The sequence below is a fragment of the Ictidomys tridecemlineatus genome, chromosome 10 (genome assembly GCF_052094955.1).
Source record: "Ictidomys tridecemlineatus isolate mIctTri1 chromosome 10, mIctTri1.hap1, whole genome shotgun sequence".
In the NCBI taxonomy this organism is placed as follows: domain Eukaryota; kingdom Metazoa; phylum Chordata; class Mammalia; order Rodentia; family Sciuridae; genus Ictidomys; species Ictidomys tridecemlineatus.
The window spans coordinates 63,792,403-63,810,988 of NC_135486.1; the positions used below are offsets into that span (position 1 = coordinate 63,792,403).

General features: G+C 43.4%; 1 protein-coding gene and 1 long non-coding RNA gene across 2 annotated transcripts in view; one reads left to right on the forward strand and one right to left on the reverse strand.

The window, feature by feature from the left end:
* Positions 1-200: 200 nt before the first annotated feature.
* Positions 201-2,860, reverse strand: LOC144367312 (uncharacterized). The gene is made up of 2 exons (XR_013426639.1): positions 2,719-2,860; positions 201-2,140 (listed from the first exon to the last, which is right to left on the reverse strand). It is a non-coding gene; the product is annotated as an uncharacterized LOC144367312 (long non-coding RNA).
* The window catches only part of Ryr2 (ryanodine receptor 2), a 505,092-nt gene continuing 487,295 nt past the window's right edge, over positions 790-18,586 (forward strand). The window contains exon 1 of the mRNA XM_078023113.1: positions 790-999. Coding sequence (XP_077879239.1) covers positions 880-999 — 120 coding nt within the window. The 5' untranslated portion in view covers positions 790-879. The remainder of the gene's footprint in view (positions 1,000-18,586) is intronic.

Here is an 18,586-nt window from a genome sequence, read left to right on the forward strand (position 1 = left end):
TGGAGTGTTTGTGCATGGGGATGATCCTTCTGAAGTCTGTGATTTGCCACTGTTCACAATGAAATTTAGGCTGTATTCTCTCTGGGCTAGAACCTGGATTTTAAAATGATCAGAAATTTTTTTTTCAGTGCAAAACTGTAGTAGGTGGAATTAACCCTATAATTTAAATGCATGAACATAGACAACAGTTGAAAAGCAGATAAAATCTATGTATTTTTATTTACTAGTCTTATTGCATCATTGAGTCATGTAATGAGGACTTAGGAAAGTAAAACATTTCTCTAGAACTCCTGAATTTCCTGTTGGCAGCTGGGCACAATAGCACTTGCAATTCTAATAGAAATTGTACTGTGGTCCTGCAGGTTGTGTGGAGCTCAGAGACGAGACGGTGAGGGATATTCTTGTCGGGTTCTAAGGTTTCAGGTTCAGTCCGAACAGAGGATGTAATAAGGAAGTCAGTAGTAAGAGAGTCGGCTTGGCATTAAATTCTACAAGATGAGGTTGAATTTTTTTGTTTGGGTTGGAACGATAATATCTAAAAATAATGAAGCAGGAATCGGCTGGCAAACAGAACCCCCCCTCTTTGCTGCTGATGGGCTCTCCATGCTTCGGCATTCTGAGATGGCCCGGGAAAGGCTGTAACCAGAGCCTTGTAATTTGATTTTGAAAGCTGTGCTTGGTTGAATATTTGATGAAACTCACTGCAGATCTCTGCGGGGGCGTTCCTGGTGTGTCCCTGCTGGCAGCTGCAGGAGTCTGTCCTTTTGGAGATTTCCAGGGGTTGACTCTCCATCTGGGAAGTAGGAAGAGAAGCAGTTACTCCAATCAGTGGGCAGGCCCCAGAGTGACAGGTGAACTCTCAGAATTTCCCACTTTCCAATGATTACAGCCGTCTTCCCATCAAACAGGAGCAGCCAGGCTTTCCATAGAGGGACAGGGACTGTCCAGGAGCTGCTTCTAGTGAGGGCTGTTCTGCTGAGTCATGCCTCCGGGATGATGGTGAGAACATTTTATTTGCAATAACTTTTCGACTTGATGAGTGTGGTAACCTGATCATTCTTGCCCGTGGGGCAGAGGCTGGTAGTGCGGCACGGGTGGTACTCTCTAAACATGGGCATTTGAGTGGTTCCTCAGTTCGTAGAGGACAGTTTAAAGAAAGTTGGCTTGCAAGGAGCCCATAGTTGAAAGCTGTAGGTTCTCAGAATAAGCTTTCCATACCTAAGAAAACAAAAATCCAAACGGCAACAACCACTTTGCCTGGCTGCAGGGCCAGCTGAGTGGAAACTGGCTTGCCAGGATACCCAGGTCTGGAGAGTAACAATGCCTGGGGTGGGGCGGGGGACTGAGACTGACTGACAGGGTTGTGTCTTGGGAAGGCCCTTTTTCTCCCGGGAGCCTCAGTGTGGAGGCTGTATGGGTTGTGGGGTCTGGCCAGCTGCAGGGTAGAGGTGAAGGGTAGTCTCCTCCTGTGCCTTCAGGTGGTGTCCTTCTGGGATTCCCAGGCTTCTGAGCCTAACTGTGGTTAGCAGCGGGGCTTTAAGAACTGACTTGGTCTTCTCCTGTGTGTGTCGGGGGCTGTTTTAGGAAATTTGGCAAGTTTTGAAACCACATTTTTCTTTTGAGTCTTATTCGACAGTTACCAACGTGACTAACTTTGGTGTCATGTCTTTTGTTGTGATTTTGCCTATTGAAAATAAAGCCTGTTATTTTTTTAAGAGACTGTCAAGCCTCCAGATTTCCAAGCCTCCTGCTCTCCTGCAGTATCTAATCTCTCGTCTCTTGAGAGGAACACCCAAGCTTCCCGAGAATGGAGGTGATGCCTATCCCATCATAGGATGAGTAGAGTTTGGATGAAAAAGAAAATCTGAGGGGGTAATTGAAGCATTTCGTGATTTACCTGTCTGTGTTGTGGAGTTGGGGCCAGCAGGGAGAGCAGAGCTGGCTGCTGTGGGTCCTGCCTGCTTTCCCCTGTGAAGTGCTCTGCTTCGGCTGGAAACCTGATGGTCACAAGCAATTTTGCCTCCTGATATTTTAGAATGATGATTTAAATGTACTTGCTTGTTCCCCATGGGGATCTTGCCACAGGAAACAATGTACTTACTGGATCCATCTCTGTTTCTTTGGGTTTTTCCTCTTGAATCTACCAAAGAGAAAAAAGTCAGTTAAATGTCTGTTGGAGACATCTTACTTGGTGAGTTTTCTCCATCTTTGAGTCTTGCAGAATCAGAATAGGGATCTTGGAATGCCTAGGATACATTGGGGTGGTTTCCCTTTTGATAGTAACAGAATGAGATGTCTGTGACTGCATAAAATATTAAGTTGTTATTAAATCTTAGTGTGAACATGTATTCATCATTTTCTAAATGTCATCTAATCAAATGCTAATTTATTTTCCCCCCAGATGCCAAAAGATCATTTTGTTTTTGTCTTGACTGATTATATGAATGGGCTGCTATGCCTTTTTACTAGGTGAAATATTGTTTTAATTTGTGGCTACACTTTATAAAAAGTATGACCAGAGTTTTCTATTTCCAAATACATAATGTGCTAAAAAAAAAAGTTTTAAGCAAAAAATGATGAAGCAGATTCACCTGGAGCTCCAGAAATAAATTGTACTATTGGTACCTAAACAGTGTTTTGTTGTACAGTTAATTCATATACTAGAGGCAGGCTGTGCTGTCTGGAAATTCTGAGAATATATACCACTGATACTCCTACCTTTTATGAACTGCTAGATGCCACATGCAACTTTGGATTTTGACAGTCCTCTGAAGCTGGCTGTTGAACGTTGACCCGATGATAACTGGACCCTTTTCTTCCTTTATTCTCTCATCCAGCACTTGCTGTGTGAATGTGTTACTCCAGCTACTGGGATTTGGTGGGAACAAAGTCTACATTGTCCTTCTAGCTTGTCCAGGAGGATGGAAGGACTCGATCAGTAAGATAATAATTGCAGAGAAGGGATGGTTTTGAAGGAAGCAGCTGCCCGTACTGGGAGTGAGAGCAGCATGGAGTTGGGGGTAAGAAGCAGGGGGCTTCAGGTTGATCCAGGTGTCCTCTGTGGCTGTGCTGTTTGGGTTGAGTCAGGAGTGGTGAACAGGAGCCAGACCTGGAAAGACCTAGGCTGCCCAGAAGTGGCTCTCCGGCAGTGTAAGCCTGATGTGTCTGAGGGTGTCCTGAGAGAGGACAGGGTGTAGGATAGTGGGGAATGGAGGCAGGGCTCAGAACAGCTCTGGTGTCAAAGCACACAGCAATCACTCTCACCAGGCAGAGCCAGATGTTTGGGTAGCACCATGCTATCAGAAGACCCATGAACTCATCGTGAAATGCATGCCATTGAACGATGGGATAACATTGTACATTCTGAGTGCACACATTTCATTTCGCCCTCCTAACAAGACTTTAAAAGATGTCTTGATAACAAATGTTCATTACAGTGCTTTGTAAGGACACAGGAAGGAAATTCAGACACAAGAGGTTATCTGACAGATATAGCAAAGCTTTTCCAGATGTGTGGAGGGGGTATGTGACACTTCCTGCTGGAGATGTGTTGAGCTGGAGGAAGGCAGGGCTGGTGCCACCATGGAATTTGCCTGAGCAGAAGTGGCTCTGGAAAGCAGAACGTGTGCAGCTGTAGGTTCGTGAGCGGGTGTTGAAGTGATGTAGGCACATGCAGCACGCCAGTGGGTTTCCATCTGTGTTCTAAGTATTTTTATTCCAGGGCTTCCAGAAGGGATATTATTGATCATGGTGGAGAGGATAGGGAGGCTGGATGGGGTCTTTGCTTAAGCATGGATCTCCTCATAAAGAGGTTACTTTAAGATATTCAGCTTTAAAATGTCAGTGACAGTGTGAACATTGGCACAAGGTCTTTGCCAAATGAGTGGGACAGATGCTTGGGTTTTGGGAGGTGGGAGACATTTTCATTTCACACCCTGTCACCACACACCTGGGGCTTGCTGAACCAGTCTTGTCCATGAGCACTACAGAGTGGGCGATCTTGCCTGAACCAGAGTGCCTATGATTCACCCCCAAACCACTTCCTGATACTTTTCACTGCATATTAGAGCCCCTCTCAGCTCATAGGGAACCTGCCTATTTAAATCTCAGTGATTAAGCGCTGTGACCATCAAAATATTCTCATGTAGTATCTGCAGACCATTAAGAACCTCTGAGGCTCCTCTGTAGCTATTGGCTCAGAATCTGCTCTCACCAGGACTCTGATTCAGCAGTGCAGAGAGACTGCCATGCATTCCTCTGCAGTGGCCTCATTGCTTCAGATTTTTGCATCACAGTGAGTGGAAGTTGTGCTTTTTCTTCCCTAACAGATTAAGATAATGAAACTGCAAACACTTTTTTTTTTCTTTGCTGGGAAATCTACACAAGGGTCTCTCTGCTCAGTTCCTAAGAGGTTCAGCACTTTTGTTGTTCTTGTGTTTTCTGGACTTAGCCCTGTTTGCCTTCACGTGATCAGTGTCTGCTAAGCAGAAAGTCTGCTGGACTCAGCTGTGCCCTTAAAGTCAGGCAGACCTTTGAGAAGAAGGTGACAAATTAATCAATGGCTTGGCTTGAATAGTCCCCCTTCTTACTGTTGTTATTTGAGCACAATTAAATTGCATCTTAATTCTTTCTATGGGGGAAATTTTTTCCTACTTAACAAAGCTCTTAACATGTGGTCGTAAAAGATGGATTTGGTGACTATTCCACTTGACTTTGAATTTGCTCCCTGTTGGGTAGGTGAAGCTCAGTTTGCTTCCCAGGCCTGGGTCTTGACAGATACCTTTCTGTCCTTAACTTAGTTTTTATCAAGTAAGCAATGTGCAAATGGGTTACCACCTGTGAGAAGCATTATTTAAGAGGTTGGAGGTGGGATCAGAGAAAATTAGTGTCGTGTTGTTTGTGGACCAATGTCTGCCAAAGAACCCATAGTTTAACAACGTTTATGCTTCATCTTGAATACCTGTTCTGATTGGATTTCTTAAAGAGGAAAGGCATTTCTTCAATGAAGAGAATAGCTTCACAAAGGTAGGGGATACAGAATCTTTCATTACGAGAGGTAAAAAGACAGAAAGCAAGACATCTTCTTGGAAATTTACAAGATTTTCCTTTGGGGAGGAATGCTTCTGGAAAAAACCAGAGTCTTGTCAACTGGCTTTCTCTTAAGTACTCCCTGCATGGACAGTGGTATATCCTGAGAACCTCTGGTGTTGATCAGTCATGCTTGTGACCAGGGTCCCCCAGAAGGTTCCTGAGGTTCTGTGTGGTGGAGAAGTCAGTGTGGAATTAGAATTCCCTGTTTCTGGAACGATCACTGGCACTATGCTGTGCCATAGGCCTTGAGTGATGGGTGGATTAAGTCCTGGTAAATTCCCCCATTGCATTTCAGAACTTGGGATGTCAAAATGAGAAGCCCTCAGTGAGCACTGATCTTTGTGCATCAGGGTCAACATATTGTCCATTTTAATGCTCAGAGTAACTCTGTAACAGTGAATATTATTATTGCTATTAAAGTGTTAATGACCTGCATGTTCAGATGAGGAAAAGGCTCAGGAAGTTGATTTAAAAGCAGGTAGCTTGATAAAGATGCTGTAGATGAAAACGAGCTACTCTCATTTAGCACCTTGTACATCCAGACAGAAACAACTCTGGAAGTAAAGAGGAATATGCAGCCTGGTTAGCCATCAAGTAAGACAAACAACTACTGGGCTTTGGAATTGAAGACAGTTGCTTCGAGTCCCAGAATTATTGCTTTTTAGTTGTGTGCCTTGACCAGTTATCTCTCTGAAACTTAAGTGTTTTCTGTTGCTGTAATTGAATATCAGCCTGGGTAAATTATAAAGAAAACAGGTTTATATATAGTTCATGGCTCTGGAAGTCCCAGAGCATGGCGCTGCCATCTGGTGGGGGGCCTTCTTGCTGATCATGGGAGGTGGAGCATATCACATGGTGTAAGGGTTAAGATCCGAAATGTACCCTGAAGGGTTTGTTTTGAAAACATGATCCCAATGCAGGAAGGTTCAGAAGTTGGGGTTTTGGGATGGGGGTGTCAGACCTCATCAGTGGATTAATCCATTTGTTGGATAGCTGAAAGGACTACGGGGTGGTGACTATAGGCAGGTGGGGTGTGGCTGGAGGAGGTAGCTCATGGGGGTGTGTGGCCTTGGACTCTGTCCCTGGCCCCTTCCTTTTACACTCTCTGCTTCCTGGTTGCCATGCACTGAGCAGCTCCCCTCAGGCCCATGGCAGTGGAATTGGCTGGGCATGGATTGACACCTCTGAAACCGTGAATCAGTCAACTTTTCCTCTTCTAGGTTTTCTTGTCAGGCCTACTGGTCACAATGACAGAGCTGACTGACAGATGTGGTGGGCAGGGCCCGCCAGGCAAAGAGACCTGGCTTTTTCTGCACAGTTCGAGTCCATGAAAGGACCAGCCACCCCGAGGGTGGTGCCCTTGCTAACCATCACCCCCCAGGGTCCCACCTTGTATAAGTTTTAGCGTGAGTGTTGGTGGGAACATCAGATCAGTGAAACCTGATACCTCATCGTAACCGAGGACAGAGTAGAAGAGAACTGCCTCCCTGGCTTGTGGTGAGGAACACAGGAGACTGTGTGTGGAGCTCAAAGAGTGCCTATCGTGGGAGCGCGCTGTGGTTATAGGCCGGTGACACGGCGATGGAACTTCTTTGAGAAGATGCACTGACAACAGGCTGAGGAGGGTGAGATGAGCCCAATTTGGTGATGGCTTTCCCCTTGGGGTGAGTGGCCTTCTCCCTGTGGGCTCCGTATCCCACACAGGTGCTCTGGGGTAGTCGGGGGTACACGCCATTGGTGCCCATCTGCACATGTGCCCAGGTGGCTCCTAACTGCTCCCTGGGCATTGAAAACCAGAACAGAAGCATTAAAAGCATTTGAACTTTGTGACGAAAGATAAGCATAGTTAATTTTATTTAATTTCTTAAAAATTTGATTCCAAGGACACCTGAGAATTTAATATTATGAGAATTTTTAAAAAGTCTCTTCCTCTTTCAAAACAGCTTAATATTTAAACAGGTGTTTAATGAGGTTGAAAAGCGGTGTATTTGTAATAAACCTGCTTCCTTTAGTATCTTCAGTTTTAATCTGCCCTCAGATTACCAATGAGGGATTAGTTGAATACCTCTTGTGTTTGCATTAACGTCAGCTTGGCTGCAGCCCCCTGTGTGATCTGGTTTCTGGTTTTATCCTAAGACATCATCCTTGGTCAGGTTGAGTCTCACTGACCAGACTTTTTACTTGGCTCTCATGGCTCTTGGGGGCCTCAGCTGACCCCGATGTGGTGGCCTGCTGTGCTGACTCTCGCCAGAGTAGCAGTTGCAAGACCTTCATTCTCCCTGGGGCTTAACCTGAGGTTTGTCAGTCTCATGCCCTTTGTTGTATCCTGCTTGCTTTTTCAAATAACAGTTGGCAGTGTGCGGTGACGACATTTTAATTTGCACAGAATATTCCAAAGTAATTTCTAGATAGGGCTCTTCTGAATCTGCTGCTGTCAGTACTCCAGCAGTGACCGAGGATCAGGATGAAGTAGAATTTTTCAATATTTTGGTTACTAGCAAAGGAAAGATTATCATGAAATAAATAGGCTACGTGTTTGGGGAGGGGGGGAAATGTCACTGATTTCCGTGGTTTGACCAGCGAAGGGTAAAAATCCCTGTTCTGAGGTTTTCTGCTTGCACTATTTTAACATATCTCTTCTCCAGATTTGAAGTGTCTTCTCACGAATCGAGTCCACCTTCGCAATTGCAAAACATTACGTTAATGAAGTGCAGCTTCCCAATGAATCGGGTACTTTCACATAACACTTGAACATGCAAATTATGTAATACTCATAATCAGGCCTTCTTCCTGTTTACTTAAAAAAAAAAGTCAGGTTTCATTTGCATTACATTTTGTGGGTATATTATGTACCATAGAATCTTCACAAATAAAAATCTGTCGTATCTCCTTTGCACCATAATGAACTGTTGTAGTTCGTGAATTCTTTATGTATTTGTAGAAATAATTTGTCCTCTTTCTTAAAATGTATCTTAAAGTAGCAAAAGTGGTTGTTTTGGAACTTGATGTTGTAGCGGTCAGTCTTCAGGAAGTGATTGCAGTTTTCAAAAAAATTTATTTTTAATCCACTTTGTTATGACCTTAGAACTCTTCATTACTTTTTTATCTTTCTATATTTTATTGGTGCATTATTGTTGTACATAATGGTGGAATTCATTATTTCATATTCACATATGCATACAGCTACATAATTTGGCTAGTATCATTTCCCTGTATTTCCCCTTTCCCTTCCCTCCTCCTTCCCCTGGACCCTTACCTCTACTGATCTCCCCTCAATTTTCATGAGACACCCCCCACACACCTCAAACACCCTTTTGTTCCTTTTTCCTTTCTGGCTTCCACATATGAGAGAAAACATATGACCTTTTACCTTCCGAGTTTGACTTATTTCACATAACATGATGGTCTCAAGTTCCACCCATTTTCCTACAAATAACATAATTTCATTCTTTTTGCTGAATAAAGCTCCATTGTATATATACACCACATCTTTTTTTAAAAATCCATTTATCCATTGATGAACACTGAGGCTAGTTCCATAGTTTGGCTATTGTGAATTGTGCTGCTGTAAACATGGGTGTGCAAGCATGGATAGGTATAATATGATGGCTTTAATTCTTCAGGTAAACACTGAGGTGTGGTCCAGCTGTTATATGGTGGTTCCTGAGGAACCTCCATACTGATTTCCACAGTCCCACCAACAGTGTAAAAGTGTTTCTTTTCCTCCACATTCTCTCTAGCCCTTATTGTTTGTAAGCTCGATGGCTGCCACTCTGACTGGAGTGAGATGAAATCTCAGTGCCTTGGTTTGCATTTCCCTAATTGCTAATGATGTGAACCATTTTTTCATGTTTGTTGGCATTTGTATTTCTTCTGAGAAGTGTCTGCTTACTTCATTTTCCCATTTGTTAATGGGGGTTTTTTAAATTAGTTTGAGTTTTTAAAATATATTCAGGATATTAATCCTCTGTCCAAAGAATAGCAAGCAAAGATTTTTCTCCGGTTCTACAGGTTATCTCCTCATAGTACTAACTATTTCCTTTGCTGTGTGCAAATTTGATGCCCCTACCATTTAACTTTTGGCATTGTTTTCAGAGCTGTATGGCGTCCTACTCAGAAGGTGGTCGCTTGTGCCTTTATACTGGAGAGTTGTGTAGTTTCTGGTTTAATTTTGAGGTCTTTGATCCATTTTCTGTCAACATTTGTGTAGGGTGAGAGAAAAAAACCTGGTCTCATTCTTCTACATAACTCAAATGATTTTTTTCAGTGTATGTTTGTACTTGTATACTTACCCATTTATGCATGTATGTATGTGGACATTTAATATACTTGAAAATTGGTCAAGTTGTGATTTTTTTTGGGGGTGGGGTACTCAATCACTGAGCCACATCCCAGCCCTATTTTGTATTTTATTTAGATACAGGGTCTCACTGAGTTGCTTAGCACCTTGCTTTTGCTGAGGCTGGCTTTGAATTTAGAATCCTCCTATCTCAGCCTCCCGAGCTGCTGGGATTACAGGTCTGCACCACCATGCCCTCCAAGTTGTAATTTTTTTTTTTTTTTTTGGTCAGTGATAATAGAACCATCAATGTGAACTCTCGTGGCATTCCACTACTAAAACACTCAGGGTCACTCCAGTGAACTGGGTTTCATGAAATAATCAGACAGAGAAATACCTTTTTCCTTGGAATCTCTGATGGCTTCTCTGACTTTAGGGATCCAAGGAAAAAGAGAGCCCATGCTGAACCCTTTTATTGGGGAGAAGCCATTCAAATGAGGCAAGGGGTAGGATTACGAGGGAACAGGTGAGTGTAGCTCAACCCCTCTGGGTGGCACTTACTCCTAGGGCCATGCCTTGTTAGCGTTGTTATCTCAGTGAGGACCTCAGGAGTCGTGGCACGACTGACCGCAGCAGGCTACAGTGATCCTTCAGAACCCCGTGGTGTGCATCAGGACTGGAAGGTGCAAGCATTTAGAGTGGGTCCCCACAGACTTTCTCGGGATATGCCATGATTTTAGTGCCTAGGTCGTTCGTATCTTATATATAATTTTGAGTGGTATTTTGATTTCAAGCAGAGTGTTCTACTGATGAAGAAGCCCTCACTGTAACGTGGCAGGTTTTCTTACAGCAATGCCTGAACTTTCTTACTTCTTTTTTTTTTTCATTAAAATTATTCATTTTATTATTGGACCATGTATAATAATACATAAAATCACAAAAAAGCCAAAACTTAGTGTTTGTCTTTACATACATTTATATATTTAACTGTGTCTACTATTCTGCATATGTCATATTCCAGTATTTGTATTCTTAAATTTTTTTATATTGATTTTTTTTTATTGGTTGTTGAAAACATTACAAAGCTCTTGATATATCATATTTCATATATTAGATTCAAGTGGGTTATGAACTCCCATTTATACCCCAATTACAGATTGCAGAATCACATCGGTTACACATCCACATTTTTACATGATGTCACATTAGTGACTGTTGTATTCTACTTTTCCTATCCTCTACTATTCCCCCTCCCCTCCCCTCCCCTCCCATCTTCTCTCTCTACCCCATCTACTGTAATTCATTTCTCTCCTTGTTTTTTTTCCCCATTTCCCTCACAACCTCTTATGTAATTTTGTGTAGCAATGAGGGTCTCCTTCCATTTCCATGCAATTTCCCTTTTCTCTCCCTTTCCCTCCCACCTCAGGGCCTTCCTGAATTTGTGATGTCATTCCTGGGTCTTGGAAACCACACTATGTGTGTGTGTATGAAGTACAAATCCTCAACACCATAGGGGTTCACTTTTCACTTGGGATCATAGCAAAAATAGTGACACTGTCTTTCGTATAGTTGGCAGTGAATCTCACTTGTTTTGATTTCTGTGTGTCTGGAGAAGATACTCTCCAAGTTTGTGTGAAAGTGCAGTAGAAGGTTCAGGAAAACACAGTATGTCAGGTAAACTGTGGGTCTGAAGCAGACCAGGAATAGACATGTGTTTGATGTTTCATTGAGGAGGAGGAAATAATATCTTGATATTTAGTGAGATTCCCAGTGCTTTTGCAAATAGAATAACGAGATCCTTTCGTAAATAACAAGAGCTCTTAGTCCATGTGGCGTTGTCCTTCAAAGTTGCCTCCTTATCGACCTCAGGAAGCACTGACTGTGGCTCTCCTGACTAGTTTGCTTTTCTCTTTGGCTGGGGACCTCTTTGCCTGGGTCCTTCTGGATGGGCTTCTACATAGTAAAGTCAGCTGTCTCCTAAAATCATATTGCAATTCCATAGGGTATAATGTGACTTAGCAAATTTGATCTTCAAATTCCTTAATAATTATTAAATTATTTGATATTTAATGCTCCAGAAAATAAACTGGGAAAGCTGGTGCTAAATTAAGGACGTGTGAGCACATGCCTGTATTTTAGTAGTGTTACCAACTTCAGTGATTCCTTAAGAGCACTTTATTGATCAAAATTCCTACTTTCTAATCAATAATCCCTATCCTGATTTTTTTCTCTTTAATTCATATGAGTATGTTATTACATCTGAACTTCATAATTATTTCATATACTATCTGTGTACATATTTGCACACACACTATTACGATTTGCTATTTTTGTTTATATATTAGCTGTGTCTATAGTTTTCAGATGTATAAAATTCTATTTTTATAAATATGTAGCAATTTACACAAACTGTTGTTGATGATCATTAGTTGTTTCTTTTAAAAGTATTGCTGTTGTCTGGATGCCCTTCAATAGAAGAATGGATTAAAAAAACTGGCATATATACACAATGGAATATTACTCAGCAATAAAAGAATAAAATCATGGCATTTGCAGGTAAATGGATAGAGTTAGAGAAGATAATGCTAAAAAGTTAGCCAATCCCAAAAAACCAAATTTTTTCTCTGATATAAGGAGACTGATTCATAGTAGGGTGGGGAGAGGGAGCATGGGAGGAATAGATGAAATCTAGATAGGGCAGAGAGGTGGAAGGGGAAGGGAGTGGGAATGGGGTTATAAATGATGGTGGAATGTGATGATCATTATTATCCAAAGTACATGTATGAAGACATGAATTGGTGTGAATATACTTTGTATATGACTAGAGATATGAAAAATTGTGCTCTCTGTGTAATAAGAAATGTAATAAATTCTGCTGTCATATATAAATAAAAAAAAAGTATTGCTGCTGTGGAGACCCTTGTATATATCTTCTGATGCATGTGCTCAAGAATATCTCTAGTTTTTTTTTTAACTAGAAGGGAAATTACTGACTTGTCAGGTATTGATGTGGCAATATTCACAAGATAATGCCGAATTGTCGTCCACAATTTTAAAAATAGGTAAGATGCTTAAATATGGGAAAAATGGTTTTCCAGGATAACCTGCATGGATTATAATACAAGACAATGGAAATTGTTTTCCCTCATATGTGCTTATCAACAGTGTCATAATTCTGGTTAGAAAATTCCCTCTGGTTGACACATTTGATATTGTTAGGCATGAATTTTTACCCATACGATGAATGTAAAGGAAAGGTTCATTGTTTTGATGAGTGTTTCCTGATTCCTAATGAGCTCAAGTATTGTTTCATGTGATTAATGACTATTTATCACTCTTCTGGAAATGCTTCCCATTTATCTGTTCGGTCATCTTTCTTATTTTCTTTTAATATTCTAGATGCCACTGCTTTGTCAGTGACTTGGATCAAGAGCACCTGTTTCCTCTGACCTTTGGCTGTCTTTTCTACTGTTTGAAATTCTTTGGACAGACATTCTTATAATAGGATAATATAAGAATATGAGTCTTACAGTAGAAGAACTTGTTCTTTTCCTTAGTGGTCACAGCTTTCCTGTGTTTGGGTTAGGAGAGTCTCTCCTCCAAGGTCATAGAGATAAGTATGTGTAAAACTTTCTTTTAAAATCTCAAAGTTTGACTTTCAAACTTCAGGTTCTTAACACACCAAGAACTTTTACTTACGTATACTGTATGACATGGGGTAGATACGTGAGATCATTTTTATCAATATTTTTCACCTGTTGTCCCGAAACTACCTATGGAATAGGCCATCCCCGCCTGGTGCCACCTTTGTGTTATTGTCCCTCTCTCTGGCCTGTCCCTTTAGCAGCGCCATCCTGCCTGAATTATGACAGCTCCTGTCAGTGTGCTGTCTTGCAGGGAAGTCTTTGCTCTTTAAGAGTGTCCCTTTTAGCAAACTCTGTCACGTGACTGGTGCCCGAGAAAAGAAATAAGACTGGGGTTTGTATGTTGCTCTGATTCATCTTTGAAATATTTCCCCTACCACGAGGCATCCTTTCTGAGCTCGCAGGACACACTTATTAACACTGCTATCTGCTGATAAAGCGAAATCACATTGTGTTGAACTCGGTCTTTCTCATTATACAGGCAAGATGAAAGATTTAGCAAGAAATTCAGAAGCTAGGATTAGAGTCTACCTGTGATTTCCCCAGGGATTTCTTTACATTTAGGAGATTAGTAATACTCTCAGAAGTCCTTGAGCTAGTCCTTCAGCAAGGGGAAGGAGGAGGAAACAGTGGAAGAGAGCCACCTCTCACTGGTCTTTGTGCATACCAACTAACCTTTCCACCCTCCATCTGCATGACTGCATTTACCTCCCAGCATCTCTGGGACAGATCCTCTCGTCCTGCAGTGGCTCGCTGATCTATTCTAGAACATGCTTTCTTCCACCCACACCAGCTGCCCTTCCACTGTTTGCTGAAGGTGGTGCTCTGAGGTCACCGGCTACAGGAGAGACCTGGGGGGCTCTTCAGAGTATCCGGGGAGGTTGAGGGCGCCTTGGGCTGAGTCTGAGGTTCCCTGGTCACAGCCTCCAATTCCCATTATCTTGGCAGAGCTCTGTGCTGGGGCTGAATTCTGCATGATTGACCAAGAAAAAGCACAAAGGGTCAGCATGCCCTTTGTGAGCCTAGAGGACAGAGCAAGGTGCCAAAGTGACACTGGCTTTCTGACCAAATTCCAGATGTGTGACACAGCAAATGAAAAGGCTGTGACTGGGGGGGGAGGTGTTGGTGGGAGGCCCAGCTGACTGAGCCATGTCCTTGTCATCCAGGGCATGAACAGCTGAACACGAGGACAGTTCAGGATCCCCAGTGCTGAAGCCTGGAACCGTGGTCTTCTGGGGGAGGCTGTGGTGCTCAGTCCCCAGAAAAAGCTGGGCTCTGGAGGAGCTGGCTGGCCCCAGCAGGGAGCTCTTCTCTGTCCTCCCTCTCCTTTCAGCTGTGGACGTTGGTCTGCATTCCATGTTTTTCCTGTGTTTGTTGGTCCTTGATTTCTCTCGATTGCTGCCTGCCCCTGACCTTCTGGCCCCTCTGTTTCTAGCACACAACTTGGCTTTGTGTGTCTCCAAGACTAGCCTAACTTTTGGATCTTATGGTGCAACTACTCTTTATTGTTTTGTCTTGTCAACTTGGAAAATAAAAATTATAATAAAATATTACTATGCCTAGGTTAAGTATATAAAAATATAATTTAATTTCACAAATATATTTATGTCCATCTGTAACTAAAATATTAAGTATGGTTAATTGTATAATCATAATGCATTGATGAATCCTAGTAACCACTGACTCTCGGGGCAGGGTCTGCTGGCATCCTAGGCACTTACATACACCGTCTGATGATCCAGTGTCCAGGAGAGAAGGACCCACCATCATTCCCGCTTTTTAAGCACAGGCAGGTTGAGCCCTGTGCTGAGAGTGGAGCTGTTGGGCAGAGGCGGAGTCTAATCTCAGGCTGTGGGAGGCTCTGCAGCATCGGAGGGGATCTGTACCCTCAGAACTGTCTGAGGTGTCGGGTGAGACATGCTTGATTCTGTGGCAAAGCTGGGGACAGCTGGTACTCCTTCACAGTTGGCTCTGTAGGTTTAAAGTGATGGGAAGGATCCCAACCCCCCAACCCACCAGCCTCAGTGTCCTACAGAAAACATTCTGCACAATGGCCACCAAACGTAGAGATTCTAAAAGTTGTGCTGTGTGGATGAGAAGCAGGTGCTGTGTGCCCACGGGTCAGAAACTGGATGGTCTAGTTTGGATAGAAAGAGAAGGATTAGCAGTAATGTTAGGGTATGAATACGAAGCATACCCTAGAACATCATGAGAGAAAGAATGTTCAGAGGTGAAATGATCAAATAATGAGAGCTATAATCCACTAAGTGGATTAATCCATTTGAATGGATTAACTGGATGGTAACTGTAGGTAGGTAAAAACATGGCTAGAGAAAATAGCTCACTGGGGTGTGCCTGGGGGTACCTCCTTAGCTCTCTCTGCTTCCTGGCTATCATGTGAGCTGAGCTGATGATCTTGGCACACCCTTCCACCATAATGTTCTGCTTTGCCTCAGGCCCAGAGCCATGGAGTCAGCCCACCATAGACTAAATCTCTGAAGTTGTGAGCCCAACCTTTTAGTTTTCTGTATTGTTCTTGACAAGTCTTTGGGTCATAGTGACAAAAAAATGACAAACACGGGTGACATAATTTTACTGAAATCTAACTGCTGTAACAGCTGATGTGTTAGGTGGTGGCTGATCTACAAGGACTAGAGTTGGAATCTTGCAGTGGCCAGAGCTCACCCTCGTTTAATTGAGTTGCAGGCTGGTTGTGGGTGCCACAGTGTGGCACAGCACCCTCGGTCTCAAGTTTCTCCTTAAACTCTGGAACATACAGTGCCTACCAAAGGATGTGTATGATATATGTAGATTGCATGGCTTAACCATGAAGTGCGGCTTCCTGGGGCTTCCTCCTGGTCCCCTCTACATCTGTGAATTATCACCACCTCTTTCTCATTCTCTTGCTTTATTTTAACACAGGCTCAGGAAACATGTTCTTAAGCAATATATTTTTAGATTTGCTTTTGAACTTCATAAAAATGATGTCACAGACTATATATTCTCTGTCAGTGTTTCTTAGGTAGATGTCTGTGGCTATACACAATTACTTTTGATAACCGTCCAGTCAGCTGTTGCCCCACTGTGTGGACATATATGTTTTTTTGAAGACTGTTTTTCTGTTTGGGGGGATTGTGTCCAACTGGGTAAATTGTAGGACCCAGAAAGCCAGCAAGGAAAACTTGAAAGGTAGCCAGGGCCAGACGCAGAGGCACTGCAGACCAGCATAGACAGGACAGATGTCATTCTGAATCCTGTGAAGCTCTAGGGGTTCTAATGTGAGTGAGTGTATAATGATTTTCCTCATCTTTATCTTTTCAAATATCCCATGTATTTGGTGAGGCAGTCATGCAAACAAATTACTCTGGTTTAATAACTGGAGTGAGTGAAAACAGGGCGGGTCAGCCAGGTTGTGCCACCGTGGCATCAGCAGGTCCGTGCTCTTCTCCAGAAGGATCCTGATCCATGATCCTCCTGGATCCACCACCACAAGACAAGCTGGCTGGGCAGGAGTCGGAATTAAATAAAGCCACACACCACCACCAGTCTTTGAATAGATGCCATCCTGACTTCTTGCTTCTTGACACGCAGAACTTACTTTGCATTCATTTACTGGTGGGATCCTAGGACAAGCCATTCAAGAAGAATGTGGAGGAGGAGGAGGAATCTGAAGTGACTGGAGAGGAGCTGGGTGGGACCCCACTCAGAGTATGGAGCAGGGTCAGAGGCACTGTGTGCGGGCTTTGGAGCTGCATGTGTTTCTCCAGATGCATGGTTAAGAGGTCATGAGTGACCTTGCACAGTAGTTTAGGGAAGTGGGCAGGAAGCCACTGAGGACTTGGGCGATGAGCATGTCCTGAAATGCTAATATGACATGTTCAGGGTTAGGAGAAAGACTGTCCAGGGCCCAAGTGAGAAGGGAGGGAATGTATACACAAAAGAGTTGCTGGGACCTCTGAGAAAGTAAAACATCACAGTGAGATAAGAACCAGGGATAGCTAAATGACCTTTCTGTGACTGTCCAGAACATTGGCCCAGGGTGTGTCCTATCCTTAATTCCATCTAGAGATTTACCTTTGTCAGAATCCCAGTGTCAAGAGGACAAAGGCTGGAGACTGGGAAGGACTTGTCTCTCAACCAGGGCAGCTGATGCTGGGGACATTTCCCATAAGCCCACGTTGACCTGAGATCCAAAGGCAGCTTCACTTTGCATATTAATTTCTGGGTGAGTCAATGATTGGAAACTCACCACCAGCTACTTAAGGAGACTCCATACACCACAAGATTTGCAGTTACATCGATTGGGGCTTGTGACAGATCACATGGGGCTGTGGAATCCTCTGCTTGCTGTGGCGTGCTGGGAGAACCTGTCCTTGCGTCCGGGTTTCCCCTGAGTGGGGAATGCTGAGGTTCAGGGTCTGTGCAGTGACCTGGCCTGGCAGGGGCCCTGCCTCCCTGGGAGGAGCCTACATTGCTGCCAGGGAGGATGTGGGTGTGGAGAGGCAGAGGCGGCAAGAGTGAGGAGCCTGCTGGAGAGCCGTGCATCTGGCCCATCTCTGGAGGGCCCAGGGATGGGGAGATGCTGGCTCTGCTGGACCCACTTGTCACCATGGAAGTTTTGAGTTTTTCTCAAATTATGGACTATAATTTACAAGAAAAGAACTACTTTCCAGAAACCATGAATAACCATCATTAAAGCTGAATTTAATCAAGAATATATTTTTTTCCAGAGATATAATTTATTCTGTTAAACAAGAGGTGCAGTTGCATGACTCGTAAAGTTCTTGACAGAATAAATCTGACAAATGATGCTTACGTACCCTGCTTTTATTTAAAAAACAAACCAACAACAAAAAGACAGTGATGGACTTGAGCTATTACTGAAGGGCCATTCAGGGAATGATGGTGGCCTTTCCAGTGATCCAGGAGGTCATGGGTTTGTGTTCGCACATTAATGTGTGTCATAGGATAATGCTTTATTGTCTCTGATGTGATTAGTGTATTTGGAGTTTTAAAAATTTCTTGTTTTATCAACAGCGTGTCGAACCTCCTGGGGTCTTGCATGGTATTGAGTTCTTCTTGGTTGAGTTGGAGGATCTCAGTTCCTTCTGAGGTGGCCTCTTTGTAGAACTTCACAGGTGGCCCTGGGAAGATGCAGTTAATGCAACATAATCACCCCATTGGTGGTGTAATTTTCAGGATGGACTGAGGGTGGGTTCTGGGCTCAGAGTGGAGCCAGAGCTTATTCTCTTCTCTGAGCTTTGTGGCTGCCTGTTCATAGCACCCTCACCTGTGGTGTTGAGGGTACACCCCTGGGTTCCAAGAAGGCGCGGGTACTCAGTGTTCCCAGTGGGTGTTCCTGTGCAATGGAGATACAGATATGTCGGAGATGAGAGCCCTCTGTTGGTGACCTCCTGGCCTACTGGGACGGGAAGTGAGGGTGTGGTTGTTGACTGGTCTTGATCAGGACTTTGACTCTTGGGGAGCTTTAGACTCTTGGAGGTGTAGACAAAGGTGAATCCGTGGCAAGTAAAAGCCATGCATGTGCATTTTGGCTCTTTTTTTCAGGGGG